Source organism: Mastigoproctus giganteus, chromosome 1 (assembly GCF_048544385.1).
Source record: "Mastigoproctus giganteus isolate SK-2022 chromosome 1, ASM4854438v1, whole genome shotgun sequence".
In the NCBI taxonomy this organism is placed as follows: Eukaryota; Metazoa; Arthropoda; class Arachnida; order Uropygi; family Thelyphonidae; genus Mastigoproctus; species Mastigoproctus giganteus.
The window spans coordinates 207,372,294-207,393,550 of record NC_143575.1 but is presented as its reverse complement, the minus strand read 5'-3'; the positions used below and the strand labels follow the sequence as shown (position 1 = coordinate 207,393,550).

At 39.0% G+C, this 21,257-nt stretch overlaps 1 protein-coding gene across 1 annotated transcript in view; it reads left to right on the top strand.

Annotated features, from left to right (window-relative positions):
• The window catches only part of LOC150091477 (uncharacterized), a 317,989-nt gene that overhangs the window by 232,914 nt on the left and 63,818 nt on the right, over positions 1-21,257 (top strand). Inside the window, exon 4 of the mRNA XM_090375829.1 lies at positions 20,505-20,604. Coding sequence (XP_090231955.1) covers positions 20,530-20,604 — 75 coding nt within the window. The 5' untranslated portion in view covers positions 20,505-20,529. The remainder of the gene's footprint in view (positions 1-20,504; positions 20,605-21,257) is intronic.

Genomic DNA, 21,257 nt, shown 5'->3' with positions numbered 1-21,257 from the left:
AGACACACACACAAGAATGTAGAATATACAAATTTGTTTATTATTGTCATATTATATATAAGAAAATTACAATAACCTTTAACAGAATACAGTATTTAGTTTGACACTTGTTATTTTACTAATTTTTAAATGTGTATATATCTTGTAATTTACAGTCAACCTTGTTATCAAAAGAACTACTAAATCCTAATACTTATATATATCACTGTGTCTCTTCATGTTGCTCTACAAAGATTTCAGTAGGTCCGGGCATTTATTACCCCTCACAACGCACAATCTGTCTCTTTGCTCCTTAACAGTCCATGTAAGTCAATAAACCACCATCAGCCAATGAACAGACAAAATATAATTTCATAAGTGCTCGTTTCCCAACTTATTAGGAAATACATATATATTCATTCCAGAATCCTTACTTGCAAACATGTCAACAGTCAACAATATCCAACCAATTTACTTAGTTACCTTTCCGTTCAATTAATCCACTATTTCACAATTAGGGCTAGATGCTCATTTAATTGTTTACCAGTTTAATCATTTTCTACCCCAAATAAGTCATACTCACAGCAATTTAACATTCACAATAATTCAAGGACAGAATTTTTACTTCCTACTACAGATTAACTTACTCTTAAATTGCATTACTCTGATCTCCATACTAAATTGAATTATCACTCCTTAAGTATTACACTCGTTCAAATATATATGTATATATATTTAGTACTTTGACATTCTCTCTTAAAACTTATAGCGTCCTCCTAGAGTCCTTTTCATTATTAAATTAGTTCCCCTTTTTTTTCAAATTATATTCTCAGTACTTATTCTAACACTTACGCAATGGTCTGGTATTCCTCCCTGCTCGGTCTCTCTTCCTATCTGCTCGGGTTGAGGACTGGAAAGCGAAAGGTTGCTCATCCGGGGAACACAGTAATCTATCTTGGGTTTCTCTACCGGGTACTGCACGGCTGAAGGTAATACCGGATCTTATCTCCTTTCTTCCTCCATCTGCGTTGCGTCCGAGGACTGGGATACCTTCCGGGTCGACTAGTCACTCAACTGCTCAATCGAGAAATTTGCCTCTAGGGCGTTTCACCATTCTTCCTCCATAGACTGCATTAACTTCTTCAAGGGAACGATACTTCCGACTCTAGACTTTCACAAAATAAATTCTTATAATCAATTCTCCCACTACAGCTTCCATCTCCCCAGGACTGCTTCCACCACAAAAACTCCTCTCCGAAAATGATCAGTATCAATTTTTTCTTCCCTTCTCTCCTTTCTCTCAAATTTCCCACCGCTTTCTTACTGGCCAATCGTTGACTTCCACATCCTTTCATTCGTGATCCTATTCGTCTCCCTTCATTTCCGTGGGCGTGCTTTCTTTTTCCTAGTGTGACCGAACTTCCGATAATCTGGAAAATACTGGTAATTTCTAGAAATTAAACGTAAGTTCCGGTCAGCTAAGAGAGTTTCAGGCTTTCTTTGTGACCTCACCCCCATTACTACGTCGCCCACACCTGCTAGAGGTCGAACCGTGAAATTTATTAATAGGGCCACTTCCGCACTCAGCGCCCTTTCTATAGTGTATATGCTCCTGTCTTAAGTGGGATTTGTTTCGGTCCATTATGATTGCTTTTACTGACTCGCTTAAGGAATTTTTCCATACAACCGAGATTTAACTAACTGGGTGTGTCTGGAATAACCTTCGAATTTCAGTGTTTCTTAACAAATGATACTTGTCTGAAACTAACTATATACGCCACAATTAATTCTTCCAATATTTAACAAACTTTATAATTTATTGTAAGGCTGGGTCCTTACACTATATGATTGTAATCTATGAAAATCAACGTAGACTTAATCACAGAAATTGGATCCCTTCCTAGGGGCCAAGACACCAATTCATCATGGAGGAGGTCTTTTACAAGGCCTTCACCAAGTATGCTTAAACCCTTTTTTAAATCCGCCGAACCTTGCAGAGACAGGCTCTTCAACCAGTCCCTGTAGCAAATCAATACACCAAATATATAACCAGCCCATTTCCCTCTCCATGCCCAGTGAATGATAAAATCTCTACATGACTGAACATACCTGAATTGACTTAGAAATTACCTGGACTTTCCCAGAGTTGACGTCCTGCCCCTGGGTACTCCTTTGGCTCATTGCCCATAGAGGTAGGAAAAGTAACCAAGTGTGACTGAAGAATAAAGGCAGGCTGGTTCTGCCCTCATCATAGTATACGTCCAACCAAAACAGACTGAGTTCCCAAACATGACAACACTCACGGAAAGGACTTTAAAGAGACTGGTATAGATATGCAGCCAGGGTTACCTGTCAGCTGGAAAAAAAACTAGTAAGCTGCAGGTTTCTGAAGTATGCTAGTATGAATGAAGATTGAATGAATGAGAATTGGAGTGAATGTAAAGGCGAGAGTATGAAAGGAAATGCTAGGAACGGTGAGTGAATGATAATTTATGCATCTGGGTGTGTGAGAAGGAGTGAGTGCTGAAAGGGTAAGTGTTGAAATTGAGTAAAATTAGCGAATGACTGTGGTGGAGTCTGAGCGAAATGGGCTGTGTGAATGTAAGGATGTAAAACTGCGTGCCCGGATGAGTAAATGAATGCGAGAAATAGTGTGTTGAATGTATAAATGTCGAAAGCAGAATGTAAAAGTATGACAGGAAGTTTGTTTAAAAAAAAAAAGGAAAAACTTAGCATTTGTATAATTGTTATATCAATGTGTGTGTTCTTTTTTTATTTTATTATTATTTGTTTGTCATTCAAATTGTGTGAGCTTTCTTTAGATTATTGCTTGTTTAAATTGTTGCTTTGTCTTTAAAGCAATGGTTAAACAAGCATTGAATTATTTTAAAAGCAATAATTGGACAGGCGAGATTGACAGCTTGGCGTCAGTTTTGCTTGTTTAATAAGTCACCTCTCCCTGGTGTGAATGCGAATGATGGATGAATGAAAAAAAAAAAAAAGTTGTAAAATGTAAAAACTATAAAATGTTGCCTAGAAATGTAGGGGAAAAAAACTATAAAATGTTGCCTAGAAATGAAGGGGAAAAAAAACTATAAAATGTAAAATAAAAAAAAAATTGTGTGTGAGCGAATAATATAAATTGCATGTTCAATTCCAGCCTCTTCACCAGATGGATGGATGGCCATGGGAACCTTATGGACCACAAGGTCATCCATGCTGTTGGCTGTTCCTAGCCGGCATGCTGTCCCAGGTGGGATACAACCACCAGCAGCTCAGCTGCTGCCATTAGGGGTTCCTAGTCATGCTCCCTTCCGTGGTCCTTTGCCTCCACTCCGTCTGCGGGAGGGGGAGGTTACCTCTGGCTCCTCCCCCCTCTCCGTCCCTCTTTCCGCTCTGGTGGGGCAGGCCTGCTCCACTGATTTGGGGGTTATCTCTATAGACCCCATATTTCTGTCTTTTTTCCCCCAGCCTTCAGTCTCCCCTTCCTCTAACTCACAACTACTAGCGGTCGAATCATTGTTAAATTGCTTGAGCCCTACACCCAAAAACTTAATGACATCAAATCGCATAACTAGTACTCCTTTTGGCTGACCCCTATCTATAACGGTTTTTTTTTTATTTATTTACTTTTATTATTTTTTTATTTATTTATTATTATTTTTTAAGGTCTTCGCCACTGAAATCTCAGGAAATTAGGTGGCAGGACCTGCCAGAATAAATAACTATAACACTCGTGTACCTGGTCTGCCTCCACGGGGCAGAGTTTGGGCAACGCTGGGTCCCATTAGGGGCCCAATGGCCAAATAACCAGAGGAACAACGGAATACGGCACTACACATATACAAGATCCATACACTTTTAAACGTCTGGCATTGACAGTGTTCTGTTTCACACCTACAATGTATACTACACGGAGATGGGGAAACCCCTGGTGCCATTTGACACTAAACATACTCTACGCTCTACGGCTTCACACAGCAGAGATGGGGGAACCCCTGGTGCTGTATGACCCTGAATATGCCATGGCTTCACACCAGGCCGCTCCTGTGAAGAGGCCCTATTTGATCTGGTCCTGCACCTGAAGAACTCAACATACGAATTAGCTATTTTCATCGACTTCGATGGAGCCTTCGACACTGTGTAGTGGGAAAGTGCCCTTAAACGTCTCTGTGGCACCAGATGCCCTTCCAATTTGTGAAAGCTGTTCCAGAATTACTTTTCAGAGCGCTCCATAGTAGTAAAATCAGAATTTCTTCAGATCACAAGGCCTGTCTACTGGGGTTGTCCTTAGGGCTCCATCCTGGAACCCCTAGTCTGGAACATGGTTCTCCAAAATTGGCTTGGTATCTCCTTTGACAACACAAAAATTGTAGCATTTGCTGACGATCTCACCATCATCGTATCTGGAAACTCGCGGTCTGCTCTGGAAGCTAATGCTCAGCATGTTTTGTCTAATCTCTCCATCTGGACCAGGTTAAACAAGTTCCAAATAAATCCAGCTAGATCCAAAATGATGATCTTCAAGAAAAAACTTGACCTGCAGAGACTCCCACAAATCAAGATCTCTGGTGTGCAACTGCCTTTAGTTATGCAAGGAAGGGGCTTAGGGGTCACTATTGACCCCAAACTTTGCTTCTTCCCACATCTCCAACACCTCAGCACCAAAGTTAAAGGTTTTTCTGCCTCCATCTTCAGAGTCTCACGAAGTGATTGGGGTTTGCCTAAGAGAACGTTATCGCTATACTACAAATCAGTATTCCTACCCATTGTAACTTATGCCGCCAGTGTGGTTCCACCGTGCAATTATTATAAAAATGAGAAACAAACTGAACTCCATTCAAAGAGGAATGATCCTGGTCACCCACCGAATATGCAGGGCTGTCTCCACGGCAGCTATTCAGGTAATTGCGGGAATTCTCCCGCTTCATTTGTTTACAATCTTTCGAGGCCTCTGCTTCACAATCAGAAAGAAAATACCAAGCTGTATTCTGGATATTGAGCTTAATTTCACTGCAGATGATAAGCGTGAAAAAACACAATGTTAGCATTAGCATTAGCATTAGTAGAGGCATTTGATGCAAGAAAGCAAGCTTATGCAGCATCAGCCAAAAAAAAAAAAAAAAAAAAAAACCACTTCCACTTCACCCCTCTGTTCGTTCAAAATACCTGTTACAACGAACTGGTAAACATCTGGCAAACCAGGTGGAATTCGTCACCACAAGGCACAGTGACCAAAAGATTCCTCCCCGAGGTAAAGTTTGCAATGACCAAAACTGCAAGATCCTCGTGCTCTCTCAGCCTTGAGATGTCTTTCCTGGCGACCAGCCATGGCTCCCTGCATGAAAAGTTATACCAACTGGGGTCTCTCACTACCAACCTATGCTTTTGTGGAGCCATGGAAAACTGTTACCATCTTCTTTTTGATTGTGACTTACACGATGATCTCAGAGATCAACTTCGGAGAAGAATTCCGAACTTCTCCCCAAACCATGTCGATCAAATAATCCGGACTCCAGACAATCTTTCTTCCCTGCAGGCCTTTGCATCTGGTATTTTTGTGTGGACGATATTATTATTAAAATTAGCCATACGGCAGAAGGAAGCCTGATACTTTTGCTGCACCAGCCAAACAAAAAAAAATTCTGAGTTAACCTGAGAGAGAGAGAGAGAGAGAGAGAGAGAGAGAGAGAGAGAGAGAGAGAGAGAGAGAGAGAGAGAGAGAGAGAATTAGAAGGGAATCATCAAGAAAGAGAAGAATGATGATTTTCAGCTCAGAACCCTGGGTGTGCCATGCCCATACTCACCAGATGTGAGCCCCCCTGAGGTTATTTGTTGCTCTTGAGGATGCTCTTCACTTTTCAATCAACTTCTTACTTCTATCTCCCGACTCTCATCAGGAGTAGAGTTGGTTGAATCGCCGTCCTCCCTACACCGGATGAAAAAGACCTGGCTTCAAGTTCCTTCGATGACGAGAAGAATTTTTATGGGCCTATACTATTTTTATAGTATCAGGCTAGGGTACCATGGTTTTTTCGATCAGCAAACCAAAAATCGACCACAGAACGCACGCAGTTTACAGACAATGTATATGAAGCAATATGGCTTTGGTTGCTGATGCTCCTAAAGCCAAATAACAAAAACTTCTATCTCTCCCTTGATACTGAGTCAATTGGCCTATCATGGCGTTTAATTGTTCTGTCTTCTGTTGAAGCCTTTTTTCCCAAGTCGGTGGTTCTTTGTTTCTTCTGGTCTCTCTTTCCTATTCTTCGGTGATCCTAATGGCTGTTACGGCAGCATGGTATATAGCTGTGTAGATGGCCTCCAGGGTTGCACCATTGTTGTCGAGGTAATGTGGTAGTATTTTCCGGTTGAAGTGGTCTGTGTCTTTGCTCAGGATTCTATTATGTCTTTGCTTCGGTATGGCTTCGGTCTTTGTGGGGTTCCTTCCTTCGAATTCTCTTAGGGTCTTCTTTCATACGGCTTCTATTCTGGATATCATCACTTCATCTGTTGCTATTCTGGGTTGTATTTCTTTTTGCTTTTCCTCCTTTGGTTCCATGTTGTCCATATGCTTTGTTCTTTGTAGTTGGTCACTCATATCCTGCTTGATATTTTTCCAAGATTGCAGTAACTATCATGTTCTTCGTGACGGTGGGTACTGCTCTGGTCTGCTATTCGCTCTTCGGTGACCTTTACATCCGGGAATCATTCCTCCCACTTGGTGTCCTCTCGTCATATCGGTCTCTGGCGTGGTTACTTCGTATTATGTTCGCATGAGAAACGTATTCATTTCGACTCCACTTCATTGGTGTTATCTTCCTAAGTGGTCACTAGTGCAGTTGCGCAGGAAGTACTTCCATTTAGTTGTTCTGGATGGTCTTGCCCTACCCTATTTATTTATTTATTGTCCTCGTGCGTAGCACAGTTGGTAGGATCGCCGTTCTCCCTACACTGGGCAGAAAAGGCCTGAGTTCGAATCTTGTCGATGACAGGAGGAATGTTTATCGGTCTACAAAACAGAACGTACTACATGAAATATTTGTATTGTATTATACGTTGTGATCCCTCTCAACGCTGTGAATAATTCCAGTGGGTTTCTATGAAACAGAACACAGTACAGTACATGAAATATCTGTTCTGTTTTGTAAAGGCGCTGTTGCTCCAACCACAGAATAGTAACATGTTACTAGTAGTGGTCTGTGAGTAAATCCACATGTCGTTGGCAGCTATTGACTGATATTGTTTAAAAAATATATACTGTACATATTTTTAGCGAAAAAAAAGTGAGTTTGAACTGCATATTATTAAGATGAACTAATTGTTTAGGGTTTTAAAATGGCATTATAACGATTTTGATTATTATTATTTTTTTTTTGTTATTTCGTGTTAAATTTTCTCTTGTTTTACAAATATTGTTATGATTCCTCTGAATTCATTGCAAAAGTGTGTGTTGTGGCGGGATTACATAAGATAAGATAACGATTTTCGTTTAACTTCTGTGCAAAATGTATTCATGCAGGACTGTAAAAAAAAAAAAAAAAAAAAGAAAAAGCCCTACTAGTCTAAATATGCGTACTGTGTTAGAATTATTCTTTGCATTAATTTCTTTTGGTGACACATGCTGTTTCTTGTATAATTCCACTCTGGTCTAGGCACTGTTACAGTACATTGTTTATCTTCATTCAATAGACTTGTAATACATTTACTAGCATCATTAACAGAAAAGGTAGGAGACCAGCACCGACCCCAGTGGCACTAAACTTTTGATTCTGACACACTCAGAGTAAGCAAATATATATATACATGTACAGTATAACCACCCTGCCATCCACCAGCGTTTTATTCATCATAGTACCTTCCCACAAATGGTGCACTATTCCAATGTATACATATAAATTCACTTGGGCTGGGTCAAAAAAAAAAAGCTTTACTGGTCTAAATATTTGTTAGAATTATTGTTTGCATTCATTTCTTTTCTTTTTTCTGACAAAGTTGCAAAAGCCGTGACACATGTTTTTTTTTTTTTTTTTTTTTTGTATAATTCCAGGGGCTCACATCTGGTGAGTATGAGCTTGGCTCACCTAGGGTCCTGAGCTGGATATCATCATTCTTCTCTTTCTTGGTGATTTCCTTTTACTTCTCTCTCTTTCTTTTGCCAGGTACACATAAGCCTGAGGCTTCCTTGTACCATATGGCTAATAATAATAATAATAAAATAATGCCACTTTTGTCTAGTTGCTCTCTAAGTATTGTTAATCCTGGATCATATTCACTGCACCAAAAAAAAACTTCTCCGTGATTAACCCATTTTTCCTTGGAATCATCTTTATGAATTGTACAGACATTTTATCTTTAGTCTTGTTGGAACTTCATCCGAGTTCAGTGATGCACCTATCATAATAGATGAGGATTTGGCAATTTCTTCTGCTGCTTTTTTTAATATCACTAATAAATCCTGCTAGTTCCTTATGTTTTTTCTCATATTCAAGTGATTCTCTTCTGCTTATCTATTAAAATTATCCTGTAATGGATTGATATGGTTTGTTCCTTTCCTTAGGTATTCATATACAAAAAAAATCTTTCTATTACTATTTATCTTCTTTGCCAAAGGCTTTTTCTAGCATGTTTTACCACCTGAGTAACTTTATTGCTGATTTAGTTGTTATTGTACTTTAAAATAATAATAATTAAATCTGTAATAATAATCACAGTGTTTCTTTTATAATTATATTTATGCTATATAATTTTCTTTTTATTATTTTTTTTTGTCACATCCTTCCTTACATTTATTCAAACCACTTTCACACCACCAGATGGAAGTTTATTCCAACAATCTGTTACTTTTTAGCTGAAAGCAAATTTTTTGCACTTCTATCATAAAACCATCTTTCAATTTAAATTTGTGTCATCCGAGAATGAGTAAGGGCACCATTATTGTTTAGTGTCTTCTGGCCGTTTAAAGCTTTAAACACTTCAGTCAGGTCTCCTCACAGATGCTGTGTTTCCAGACATTGCAATGTCTGGCTATTCAGTAACATTTTTTCCTGTGCCCTGTGTGTTTTTTAGAATTATGGTATCCAGGTAGTCATTAACATATGAATGAAAATGTAAATGTACATCATGTTGATGTTTGAAGGTATTTCTAAGTCTTCATTTGAAGCTGTAGTTACCAAATCTTAGGTGAGGGATGTAGGGTTTCTCCCTGTGAATTATTCTGGGTTTTTCAGCCTGCACAACCTGCAAATCATCCCTATGAACATATACTTTTATACGGCACATAGTACACTTATGGTTTTGAGCTCATGCTTGAGGCTGTTAAGACTAATTTTTTTCTTTTTAAATATTTTTTCTCGACAATGATTATTTGAACATTAGCATTAGTTGAGGCATATGATGCAAGAAAGCAAGCTTATTAGCATTAGCATTAGCATTAGTAGAGGCATACGATGCAAGAAAGCAAGCTTATTCAGCATCAGCCCAAAAAAAAAAAAAAAAAACCCTCTCCCATTTCACCCCTCCGTTCGTTCGAAATACCTGTCCAGTTGAGCTTTAAATTTGTTTAGGCTATCAACTTCAACAACAAGTGATGAAAGTCGGTTCCACCAACCAACCACCCGCTGGCCAAAGGCAAATTTCCGCACATCTATCCGACATCCGTCCTTCCTCAATTTGAATTTATGCCCTCTGAGGTGATTATTCTGAGAAAGATGAAGAATCCCATTGGAATTGAGCATGCTCAAACCATTCAAGGCCTTATACACCTCTATCAGATCACCTCGCCGGTGCCTAGTCTCCAGACTCTGTAATTTGCAAAACTTAAGCCTTTCTTCGTAAGAGCAACCCTTTGTTCCATTTACTAATCTTGTTGCCCTTCTCTGTACCCGTTCCAGCAGCTCTACATCCTTCTTGAAATGAGGCCTCCAGACCTGTATACAGTACTCAAGATGTGGCCTAACCATTGCCTTATACAAGGGAATAATCACCTCCTTATCCCTGCTAGAAAAATTCCTGTATATCATTGACAAGACACCATGAGCTACTCTTGCAGCTCGTCTGCACTGCTCAGAGAACTTCATATCTCCCTGCACAATTACCCCCAGGTCCTTTTCATTCTCCACCACTGTCAGTGTGGTACCGCAGAGTTGATACGTTGCTCTGGGGTTACTGTTTCCCATATGCAGTACTTTACATTTGTCAATGTTAAACTTCATTTGCCACCTCTCAGCCCATCTGTTCAACCTTTCCAGATCCTGTTGCAGCAGCATAGCGTCAGTAGTGTCCTTGACGACCCTGCCAACCTTTGTATCATCTGCAAACTTGGACATTAAACTTGATATCCCATCATCAATATCATTCATAAACACCGAAAACAACAACGGACCCAACACTGAACCTTGAGGAACTCCACTAATAACATTAGTCCACGTTGAGCAGTGTCCATTGATTACCACTCTCTGTCTTCTGCCACTCAACCATCCCCTTATCCATAGCAGCAATTTGCCTCCAATGCCACACTGCTCCAATTTGTGCAGCAGTCTTCCATGTGCAACAGTATCAAAAGCCTTTCTAAGATCCAAATATATAATATCAAAGTTATTCCCTGCATCCAGTTCTTTTGTGACTACATCATAGTATCCAATCAAATTGGTCAGGCAAGACCTGCCCTTAACAAAACCATGCTGCGTCTGAGCTATAACTGAATTCTTGTCTAGATGATCCTGCAGTGCTTCTTTAACCAGTGCCTCCATTAATTTACTTGGAACAGAAGTTAAACTAACAGGTCTATAATTACTTGTGTCAGCCTTTGATCCTCCTTTGTGAATTGGGGTTACATTTGCACATCTCCAGTCTATGGGTACCTCCCCTGAGTCCAAAGAAGCTCTCATAATTATGGCTAGGGGTTTGCATACTTCCTTTGCTGCCTCCTTTAATATAACTGGATAGATCCCATCCACCCCAGGTGCCTTTTTTATGTTTATCCTCAACAATCTCTCCTCCACTTTCCTCTCAGTTATTACAAAATCATCCAGCTCACTGCCAATGTTTACTTTACCTACATCATTCTCCTTCCTGAATAACTCCTCATGCGTGAATGTAGATGCAAAATACTCGTTTAGATTGTTAGCCACCTGAGCAGGATCCTCAACTGTTGAACCATCAATATCCAGTGGACCAATCTGATTCATCCCTTTCCTTCTCGAGTTCAAGTATGTAAAGAACTCTTTTCTGTTTTTCTTTGCATCCTTTGCCAAGGATTTTTCGTAGTCTGCCTTTGCCTGCCTAATCTCCTTTGTGACTTGGTTACAGACCAACTTATATCTATCATAGGCTTCCATGTCACCCATTAATTTATATGTATCCCATGCATTTTTCTTCTCTGCCACATGTCTCATTAGTTCATCTGACAACCATTTAGGCCTAAACCTTGAACAATATTTCTTAGTTGGTATGTAAAGCCTGGTAGCCTCCAAGATTAGTTCCTTGAATGCTTCCCATTTTGAGTTTGCTGTTGGTAACATCATCAGTTGGTCCCACTGTATAGAATTTAAATACTGTCTCAGACCATCATAGTCGCCTTTACGAAAACAAAAACCCTTCCCTTTACCTCTGATGGTAGTTACCTCCTTGAGTAAATCCCACTTCAACACACTGTGATCACTGCCACCTAGTGGTTCATTTATCTGCAGGTTCTTAATGCATGAAGAGTCACTACTGATAATCAGATCAAGAGTATTGCTCCCTCTTGTTGCCTCACGAACATGCTGGTGTAGAAAACAATCATCCAATAAATCCACAAAAGCCTTGCTAGTGTGCGAGTGACCAACCCACAAATTCCAGTCAATATCTGGGAAATTAAAATCCCCCATTATAAGACTCTCTGATTTACTGGCCCACTCTATTTCCCTGTACAATATCTTATTATACTCATCAGAGTCATTAGGCCTATAGCACACTCCTACTCTCAATTTTGATTTCCCTATGCTTATGTCACACCAAACTGATTCGGCACTGCCCTGTCCATCGATGTCGACTGGCTTCACTTCCTTGGACTTTGTGTTTCTTAATTAATAGCATAACCCCTCCTCCCCTCCTGTCCTGTCTATCCTTTCTATACACATTGTATTCCCCAAATTCCAGTTCCGCATTACTTATATCTGTGTGACACCACGTCTCTGATATCCCAACAATATCTGCCTTTGATGTTTTGAGCAATACCTCAAATTCATCAAATTTATTTACCAAACTCCTAGCATTGGTGTACACGCAGGTATACATGCACCTGTTTCTATTCTTAGCTACCCTAACACAACCCATGTGTTTACTTGTAACGCAATGACTACCAGCAGTCTCTGAAATATCCTGCATCTTGTTTTTCAGACTTCTGCTCATTTCAATAGAAGCAGTGCAAGAATCACTTCCACCTCTGCCAGTGGCTACTGTTAATCTATTAGTCCTTGTATCCCCCCCAACTAGCAGTTTTCCGACCCACCTAACACTGCCTCGACAGCATCAGCAAAAATTCTTGCACCCTTTCTATTTAAGTGTATCCCATCCCTGTAGAAGCAATCTCAGCCAAAAAAAAAAAAAAAACCCTTCCCATTTCACCCATCCGGTCACTCCAAATGTTTGTTTAGTTCAGCAACAACAGATGGAAGTCTGTTCCAATTTACCACCCACTAGCTAAAGGCAAACTTCTGCACATCTATTCTACAACTGTCTTTCTTCAGTTTGAATCTATGCCCCCCTCAGATTCTTAATTTGAGGATGCAGAAGTGTCTTGTCAGCACTGAGCCTGCTCAAACCATTCAAGACTTTATACACCTCAATCAGCTGACCTTGCAGGTGCCTAGTCTCTAGATGCTGCAACTTGCAGAATTTAAGCCTTTCTTTGTAGGCACACCCCTTTGTTCCTCTCACCAATCTTGTTGCCCTTCTCTGTACTCATTCTAGCAACTCTACATCTTTCCTAAAATGAGGCCTCCAGACCTGTATACAGTACTCAAGGTGTGGCCTGACCACTGCCTTATACAAAGGGATAATCACCTCCTTGTGCGTCTGCTAGCAAAATTCCTATGTATCATTGACAAAATTCCATGACCTGCTCTGGCAGCCCATCTGCACTGCTCAGAGAATTTCATATCTGACTGCACAATTACCCCCAGGTCTTTTTCATTCTCCACCTCTCTGAATGTAGTACCACACAGTTGGTACAGTTTCCCTTGGGTTACTGCTACCCATATGCAGTACAGTGGACCCCCACTTTACGGTACTAATTCGTTCCAGAAACACCATTGTATCGTGAAAATATCGTAATGTGAACCCAATAACACACCATTTTTTGATAATTCGTTCCAAGTCCTCGGAAGTTGAAATTTTCGCTATATAACTAAGCTATTTATCTCTGTAAAAGGTGATTTTTTTAAACAGAAATTGTATTAGTTTTATATAGAATACCGAATACCATATTTTCCAGTGTATATCACGCACCTTTTATCTAAAAATAACTCGCCCTAAAATTATGGTGTGTCTTATACACCAGAATAAACAGTAGAGCATGATACAAATTTAAAAAAAAAGAAAAAAGATAAAAAATGCTCATAGTGCCACACATTTTTACTTATTCCCCCCAAAAATGTTGTTTAAAATGATAATTGATAATTATAAACATTAACAAAACAAAAATTGTAATTTTCATTTAACTTACATTGGAAAAGCTGTGTCAATGGTGGTGTGGTGATGGAGCTGGAAGAGAATCTTTTACCATCAAGATATCAGGACAAACTTCAGGATCTGGTGTTCTTTCCGATCCTCTTGCTACTGTCTAGGAAATAAACTCATACGCCGACCATTAAATAAAATTTTACTGTAACTAAAGTTTTTTACAAATGATTTAAAATCACAAACAAATTATTTACAATAAACAAATGGTTGTATATTACGGAATGCTAAAAACTGTAATAAAAGATCATTTACTATAAAATATAAAAATTAAAAGCGCTAAAAACCGTTAAGAACTGAAGCTTTCGAGAGCGTCAGCTCCCTTCTTCAACAGTAATATGACTTCCTGCAACATCTCTTTATGTAGCAGGCTCACAGTACCTCCACACGTGGTATTTCTCCACATGGTTCCATCGACACGTGGGCAGAACCAGAAGCGGAAATGGCTCGGGTACGTGGCAAACAAAATCGTTCATCTGAACTTAATACAATTGCTTCAAAAATAGGATGAATACGCATACCACTATCTCTGTTCATAGTATTCCTACTGGATGAGCCAATCTGTAAACCCTCAAGCCATTTACGCTCCCAGTATCTGTGTGCACGATCCAAAATAATAGCGTCCTCCGGGGAGATTTGATGCTGCTTCTCCCAAAAATGTGATTTTATATCATTTGTAAAAAACTTTAGTTACAGTAAAATTTTATTTAATGGTCGGCGTATGAGTTTATTTCTTAGACATGAATTTTCCTGACCTCAGAGGCCTCTTTCAGGATATCTCTTGCTACTTATGGTATAAAAACTGTCCAAAGTGTTTTGCTTTTGGTGCTTTCTCTGAAGGTTCTTGAAATAACTTAACACCTGATCTTCAGATTTGCAGGTCATCAATTCAGTGGTTTCAATATCTGGGTTTTTTTCTTACTGTCCTCTTCACAATATCCCACGCAGCAAACATGTCCTTAATTTCTTGAGTTGTTGCTACACAGTCATCCTCTTCATGTTCCTCATCTCCACTCTCATGCTTGCCCATCTACTCTAAATCCTGGAGCTCCTCTGTTGTCAGCTCCCTTCCGTGGTCCGCAGTTAACTCCTCCACATCTGCATCAATCTCTAGAGCCAAGCACTCACTAAGAGTGATTCCTGCTCTAGAACACCTTCAGCGCTTCAAATCCTTCAAAATCATGGATGACTGTAGGCCATAAGTTCTTCCAGGCTGCATTGAGGCAGCGAATTGAAACTTCGTTACAAGAACTGACAATCATTTGTACACAGTCTAAGATGTTAAACCTGGTCTTCCAGAATTCCTTTAAGGTGATTGCTATATCTCCTGAAGTCTCTTCAAAGCACTTTGCAAGTATCTTCTTTGTGTAATTTTTTTAAAAGTTGGCAATAACTTCCTGAAGCAGAGGGGTGTTATTGTGGGAGAAATTTGACAGTAATGAAGTTAAATCGCTCCTCCAAAGATTAGGCAAGTTCGGGATCATGACCTGGAGCATTATCCAAAATTAACAATGACTTTAAAGGAAGTTTGTTTTTTTCTAAGTAACCTTTGACTGAAGGACAAAACATTTCAAATATCCATTCATTGAAGACATGTCTTGTCACCCAGGCCTTCTTGTTACACTGCCAAAAGACACCCAACCTGCTTTTGATGACCTTTTGCTGTTTAAACGCTCTGGGAGTTTCTGAGTGGTAAACCAACATTGGCTTAAGTTTAAAATCACCACAGGCATTGGACCCTAATAGTAGAGGAAGCCTATCCTTCATAGGCTTATGACCAGGTAACGAGGCCTCTTCTTTTGTGATGTATGTTCCCCTAAGCATCCTTTTCCAAAAGAGGCCCATTTCATCTGTATTAAAGACTTGTTGAGAAAGGTAACCCTCCTTCTCAACGAGCTCTTGAAACTCACACCTTAAAGTTTTCAGCTGCTTCCTGATCAGCACTGCAAGCCTCTCCATGCCTTATAACACTTTTAATATCGGACCTTTTTCTAAAGCGGTCGAACCAACCTTTGCTGGATTTAAAGTCCCCATATCGCGTATCACTAGCTGAAGGTGTTTTATTAGTTTAAGTCCTCAAAATCTGCTTCACGTTCACAAAGGTATTGTCCAGGAACTAAATCACCCTTCATTTGTTTTTCTTTTACCCACAGCAACAAAAGCCTTTCCATTTCTACAATCAGTTCTCTGTCTTTTTGGACTATTAAATTCATCACTTACTTTAACTTTTTTAAGGTTTTCTTTTTGTTTCACTGTGGTAGAAATGGTCGACTGTGAAAAACCATATTCGTGCACCAATGAACTAATTTCAGCAGCATCACCATGTTTTTTTCACTATTTCTTGTTTATTTTTAATTGAAATTTTCTTCTTACTGCACTCTTTAGGGGCCATATTATGCAATGTTGTACGTTCAAGAATTCAGTACAGTAAATTTATGGGAAGTAAGCACAAAAAAATTTTTTTTTTTTTTTTTGGCTGATGCTGAATAAGCTTGCTTTCTTGCATCATATGCCTCTACTAATGCTAATGCTAGGAAACAAAAACACGTGCCCAACACGTTTACAAATGCTGCTATTGGCTGAGATGAAGGATCACGAGGTCTGGTTGGAGACAATCATAAGCCATTGTAGAGCGAAATAAGTAGGCATCAGTGATCACTGGTTAGTAGAATCAGCTGATCAAATCATTAAAATGCACTACACTTTCACTGTTTATTGCTATGTTTTGTTATAAGAATGAATTTTGAATGCCTTTGCGATATTTTTTTAAAGCACATTTCTGGAGGTCACTACCATAAAACAATAAAAGCAATTTGCACTTTCCGGTTTATTGGGCTTTTCTGTTAGCGCAATCTATTATAAACTCGATCTTATTTCATTTGCAATAATACCGATAACTGCAATTCTGTGGGTTTTTACCTTACAGTATTATGGTGAAATGTGTTTCCCCTTCACTGCAATCATATAAAAAACAAAAATAAATTTTGCGAATCTTCTCTTCATTCCCATTTTTTAAGCTCCGTTTAATAGAATTAATTAATTAAAATAGAATTAAAATTCATTTCGCAAACGTGATGACAATATCCCACGCTTACTACATATCGTATAGTGAAAGGTATTTTATTATGGAGAGTCCATCGTAAAGTGATTTGATCGTATAGTGAACCCATTGTAATTGTAAAGTGATTTGATTGTATAGTGAACCCATTGTAAAGCGGTGGTCCACTGTACTTTGCATTTGTCAATGTTAAACTTCAGTTGCCACTTCTCAGCCCATCTGCCTAACTTTTCTAGATCCTGTTGCAGTAGCATACTGTCTTTACTGTCATTAACAACCCAGCCGACCTTTGTATCATCTGTAAACTTGGATGTCAAGCCTGATATACCATCATTGATAAATACACAAAACAACAATGGGCCTAGTACCAAAACTCGTGGGACTCCAATAATAACATTAGTCCACATAGAACAGTGTCCATTTATTACCACTCTGCTATCTCCCACTCAACTATCCCTTTATCCGTTGCAGCAACTTGCCCCTAATGCCATATCGCTCCAATTTATACAGCAGTTTTCCATGTGCAACAGTATCAAAAGCTTTCTTGAAATCCAAGTATATGGTATCAAAATTATTTTTTGGCTCCAGTTCCTTTGTGACCACATCATAGTATCCAATCAAATTGGTCAGACAAGACTTCCCATGCTGTGTCTGAACTGTTACTGCAGTCTTGTCTAGGTGATCCTGTATCACCTCTTTAACCAGCGATTTCATTACTTTTTCCAGAACAGAAGTAAAACTAACAGGTCTGTAATTATTTGTGTCACCCCTTGCACCCCCTTTGTGAATCGGTGATACATTTGCACATTCCCATCCATGGGACCTCCTCTGACTCTAAGGATGCTCTCATAATTAGGGCCGAGTTTGCTTACTTCCCTTGGTGCCTCCTTCAATATAACTGGATAGATTCCATCTGCCCCAGGTGCTTTTTTTATGTTTAACTTCAACAATTTCTCCTTCACTTTGCTCTCAGTTATTACAAAATCACTTAGTTCCCTGTTAGAGTTTGATAAACCTCTGGCATTCTCCTCCTCCTTGGATAACTCCTCATGTGTGAATTTGGATGCAAAATATTCATTCAGTTTATCAGCTACTTGAGCACGATCATCAATAGTTCAAACCATTTTTATGTTAAGTGGACCAATCTGATTCATCCTCTTCCTTCTAGAGCAGCGGTTCCTAACCTTTTTTGACTCGTGAACCCCTTTCAGCATAATATTTTTTTATCGCGAACCACTAAGCCTATATTCTCTGAAATCGTATATTTCTGAATTTTTATTATAAAATATTTACAGTACTAAGTTTTTATAAGTGACATTATTTTGTAATAATAAAAATTATTATTAAGTATTATTTATACTTGGTAAAGCAGTTATTAATAAATCCAACCTAGATTTCGAACAGGCTAAGAGTAGAAAACTTGCTTCTTGTCCAAATTGTAGCTGAGCATGCTGGTATCTTGCCAAAGCTATTAGCCGCAATTTTTGCCCATCTCTGTTCCCACCTATGACAACACATGGTTCTGTTGCCACATCAGCCAAAGATAAAGCTGACCTGCTGGCATCCTATTTTTCTTCCAACTCATGTATTCCTAAAAAGGATGATCTTGGTAAATCACCTCAAACCATTCCCAATACATTCCATTCAATGCCTCATGTGGTCTTCCATCAAAAGGATGTCAGAAGGATTTTGATGAATCTGATGCTAAGAAAGCTCCAGGTCCTGAATTTCCCCACTTGTTCTCAAAACTTGTGCCCCTGAACTTATTCCTGTTTTGTGTCGTATTTTTTCACTTTCTTATTCCAAAGGTGTTTTTTCTTATGCTTGGAAATTTGCTCGTATCCAGCCAGTTCCTAAAAAGGGTGACAAATCCCTTCCATCCAATTATTGTCCCATTGCGATTACTTCTACTCTTTCCAAAGTAATGGAGAAATCCTTTGCTGTTTTTCTTTTCATCCTTTGCATCCTTTCTCATAATTTTCCTTCGTCTGCCTAATCACCTTTGTGACTTGATTACAGACTAGCTTATATCTGCCATAGGCTTCTGTGTCGCCTGATAATTTATATGCATCCCATGCATTTTTCTTCTTTGCCACAAGCCTCATTAATTCATCTGACATCCATTTAGGCCTGAACAGTATTTCTTAGTGGGTATGAAAAACCTAGTAGTGATTTCTAGGCAAGGTCTTGGGGATTACCCTGACTTCTAATCTCTCTTGGAATAAAGCACATTACAAATATTGCTTCCTCTGCATCTAATAAACTTTGTTTTCTCTTTCGCTCTCAGCATTACTTTTCTTCCAAACAGTTGCTGACTCTGTAGAGATAACAATTCCGCCCTACCATGGAATATTGTTCCTACATCTGGGGCAGTGCCCCCAAAACCTCTCTCAGGCTTCTAGATTCCATTCAAAAGAGGGCAGTTAGGCTAATTGATGTCTCATCTGTAACAGTCTCTCTCTCTCCATTCTCTGTCTCATAGACTTTCTTTTTTATGTTGCATGCCTTTTCTATAGATACTTGCATGGCACTGTTCTTCTGAATTTGCTTCTATAATTCCTGTTCTCTTTTTTCAAAGCAGTCTGAACACGTGCCGCAACCAGTCAACATCATTTTGCTGTCCAAGTTCAAACTCACAGAACCGACTTTTCTTCTTCCTCATTTATTCGGCGCCTCCGTAGCCAGGTGGGAAGGAGCAGCAGTGCGTAGAACACGCTTCTTGATTAGACCGGGGTTTGAGCCCTTCCCCACCAAATACGAAGGATGCGGAAAGGTTAAGGAATGACCACCGCATATCCTGGAGCAATATGGCCTTAGTTGCTAATGCTCCTAAAAACCAAATAACAAACAAACAAACAACTCATTTATTCATTCAACTTCTGTTTTCTGGAACCACCTTCCTTCATACGTATTTCCTGAAAATTACAATCTACAGAAGTTCAAGTTTAATGTCAAGTATTTTCTTTCAACTTTTCAACCCATTCACGATAATAAGTAATATAGGTTCTAAAAAAAAAAAAAAGTACCTATACATAACAATGATCCTTGAGAATAAAAAAAATTTAGTATGGAAAACATTTATTTAACATGATATACTGTAAGATAGTAAACTAATTATAGGAGACATGGTTTCTTTTTTTTTGGCAATATTTAATTTTATTTTACTTTATTGTTTATTATTAGTTATATTTTGTAGTTTACAATAATATACCTGTGTAAATCTAAGCAGATGCCATTACAGAATTTTTATTTCAAACCCCCTGGAACACCTTCGCGAACCCTGGGGGTTCGCAAACCCTGGGGAACCGCTGTTCTAGAGTTTTCGTAAGTAAAGAACTCTTTGCTGTTTTTCTTTTCATCCTTTGCATCCTTTCTCGTAATTTTCCTTCGTCTGCCTAACCACCTTTGTGACTTGATTACAGACTAGCTTATATCTGCCATAGGCTTCTGTGTCGCCTGATAATTTATATGCATCCCATGCATTTTTCTTCTTTGCCACAAGCCTTATTAATTCATCTGACATCCATTTAGGCCTGAACAGTATTTCTTAGTGGGTATGAAAAGCCTAGTAGTCTCCAAGTTTAAGTCCCTGAAGGCTTCCCATTTAGAATTCACCATTGGTAACATCATCAGTTGATCCCACTGTATTTATCCATACCTTCAGATATTAAAGCATTTAAATATCTTTCCCATTGTATTGTTTGACTCTTGTAAATTTTAATTATATTAAACTTTTGTGTTACAGCTCTTCTTCCTGAATACTTTGAAAAATGGCTCTGATAAGAATAATGATCCAGAAGTATTGTTTGCCTGTTTTTGTTGATGGTCATTTTATAATTCGAAAGGTGAGCTCTTAGTTATTTATTTATTTAATTTTTTGAGGGAAACTGGAAACTTTAATTGTACTAGCTCTGTTTTAACAGAATCTGGATTCTATATACACTCAGTGATCACAGAATTATGACCACCCCATCCATAATGGACTATGCCACATAGCTTGCAGTTATATAAAAACCTGAACAGCTTCGTACACCAGAGCAGTTGTAATTTGCATCTGGTTGCACAAGTCAGAGTGATAAAATAGGTGCCAGTTATGGGATGTAGTAAAGATGTCATGGTTTCAAAAGGGCATGATTGTGAAAGCTCATGTGTCAGGTGCTTCTATATCAGAAACAGCATGTCTTGTCTGTTGATGACAGCCTACTGTGGTTAAGGTGTACAAAGAATGGGTCAAGCCAACTCCCACTGACAGAACTCTAAATAATTATGCAAGGTGGAAGTTTGTGGTGAGTGAAGGGTGAAGCGCATTGTACAGGCTCAACAGCAGGTTACTGTGACAATTGACATTGCAATACAGTATGAGGAATGCAAGTACAATAGCCCAAATAACAATACACTGCATATTGGAGGTTCCACAGCAGACGATCCAAGAGACACCTCTCCTTTGTGCTGATCATTGTTGATGGCAAATGTAGTGTCAACAACATGCTGGTTGGAC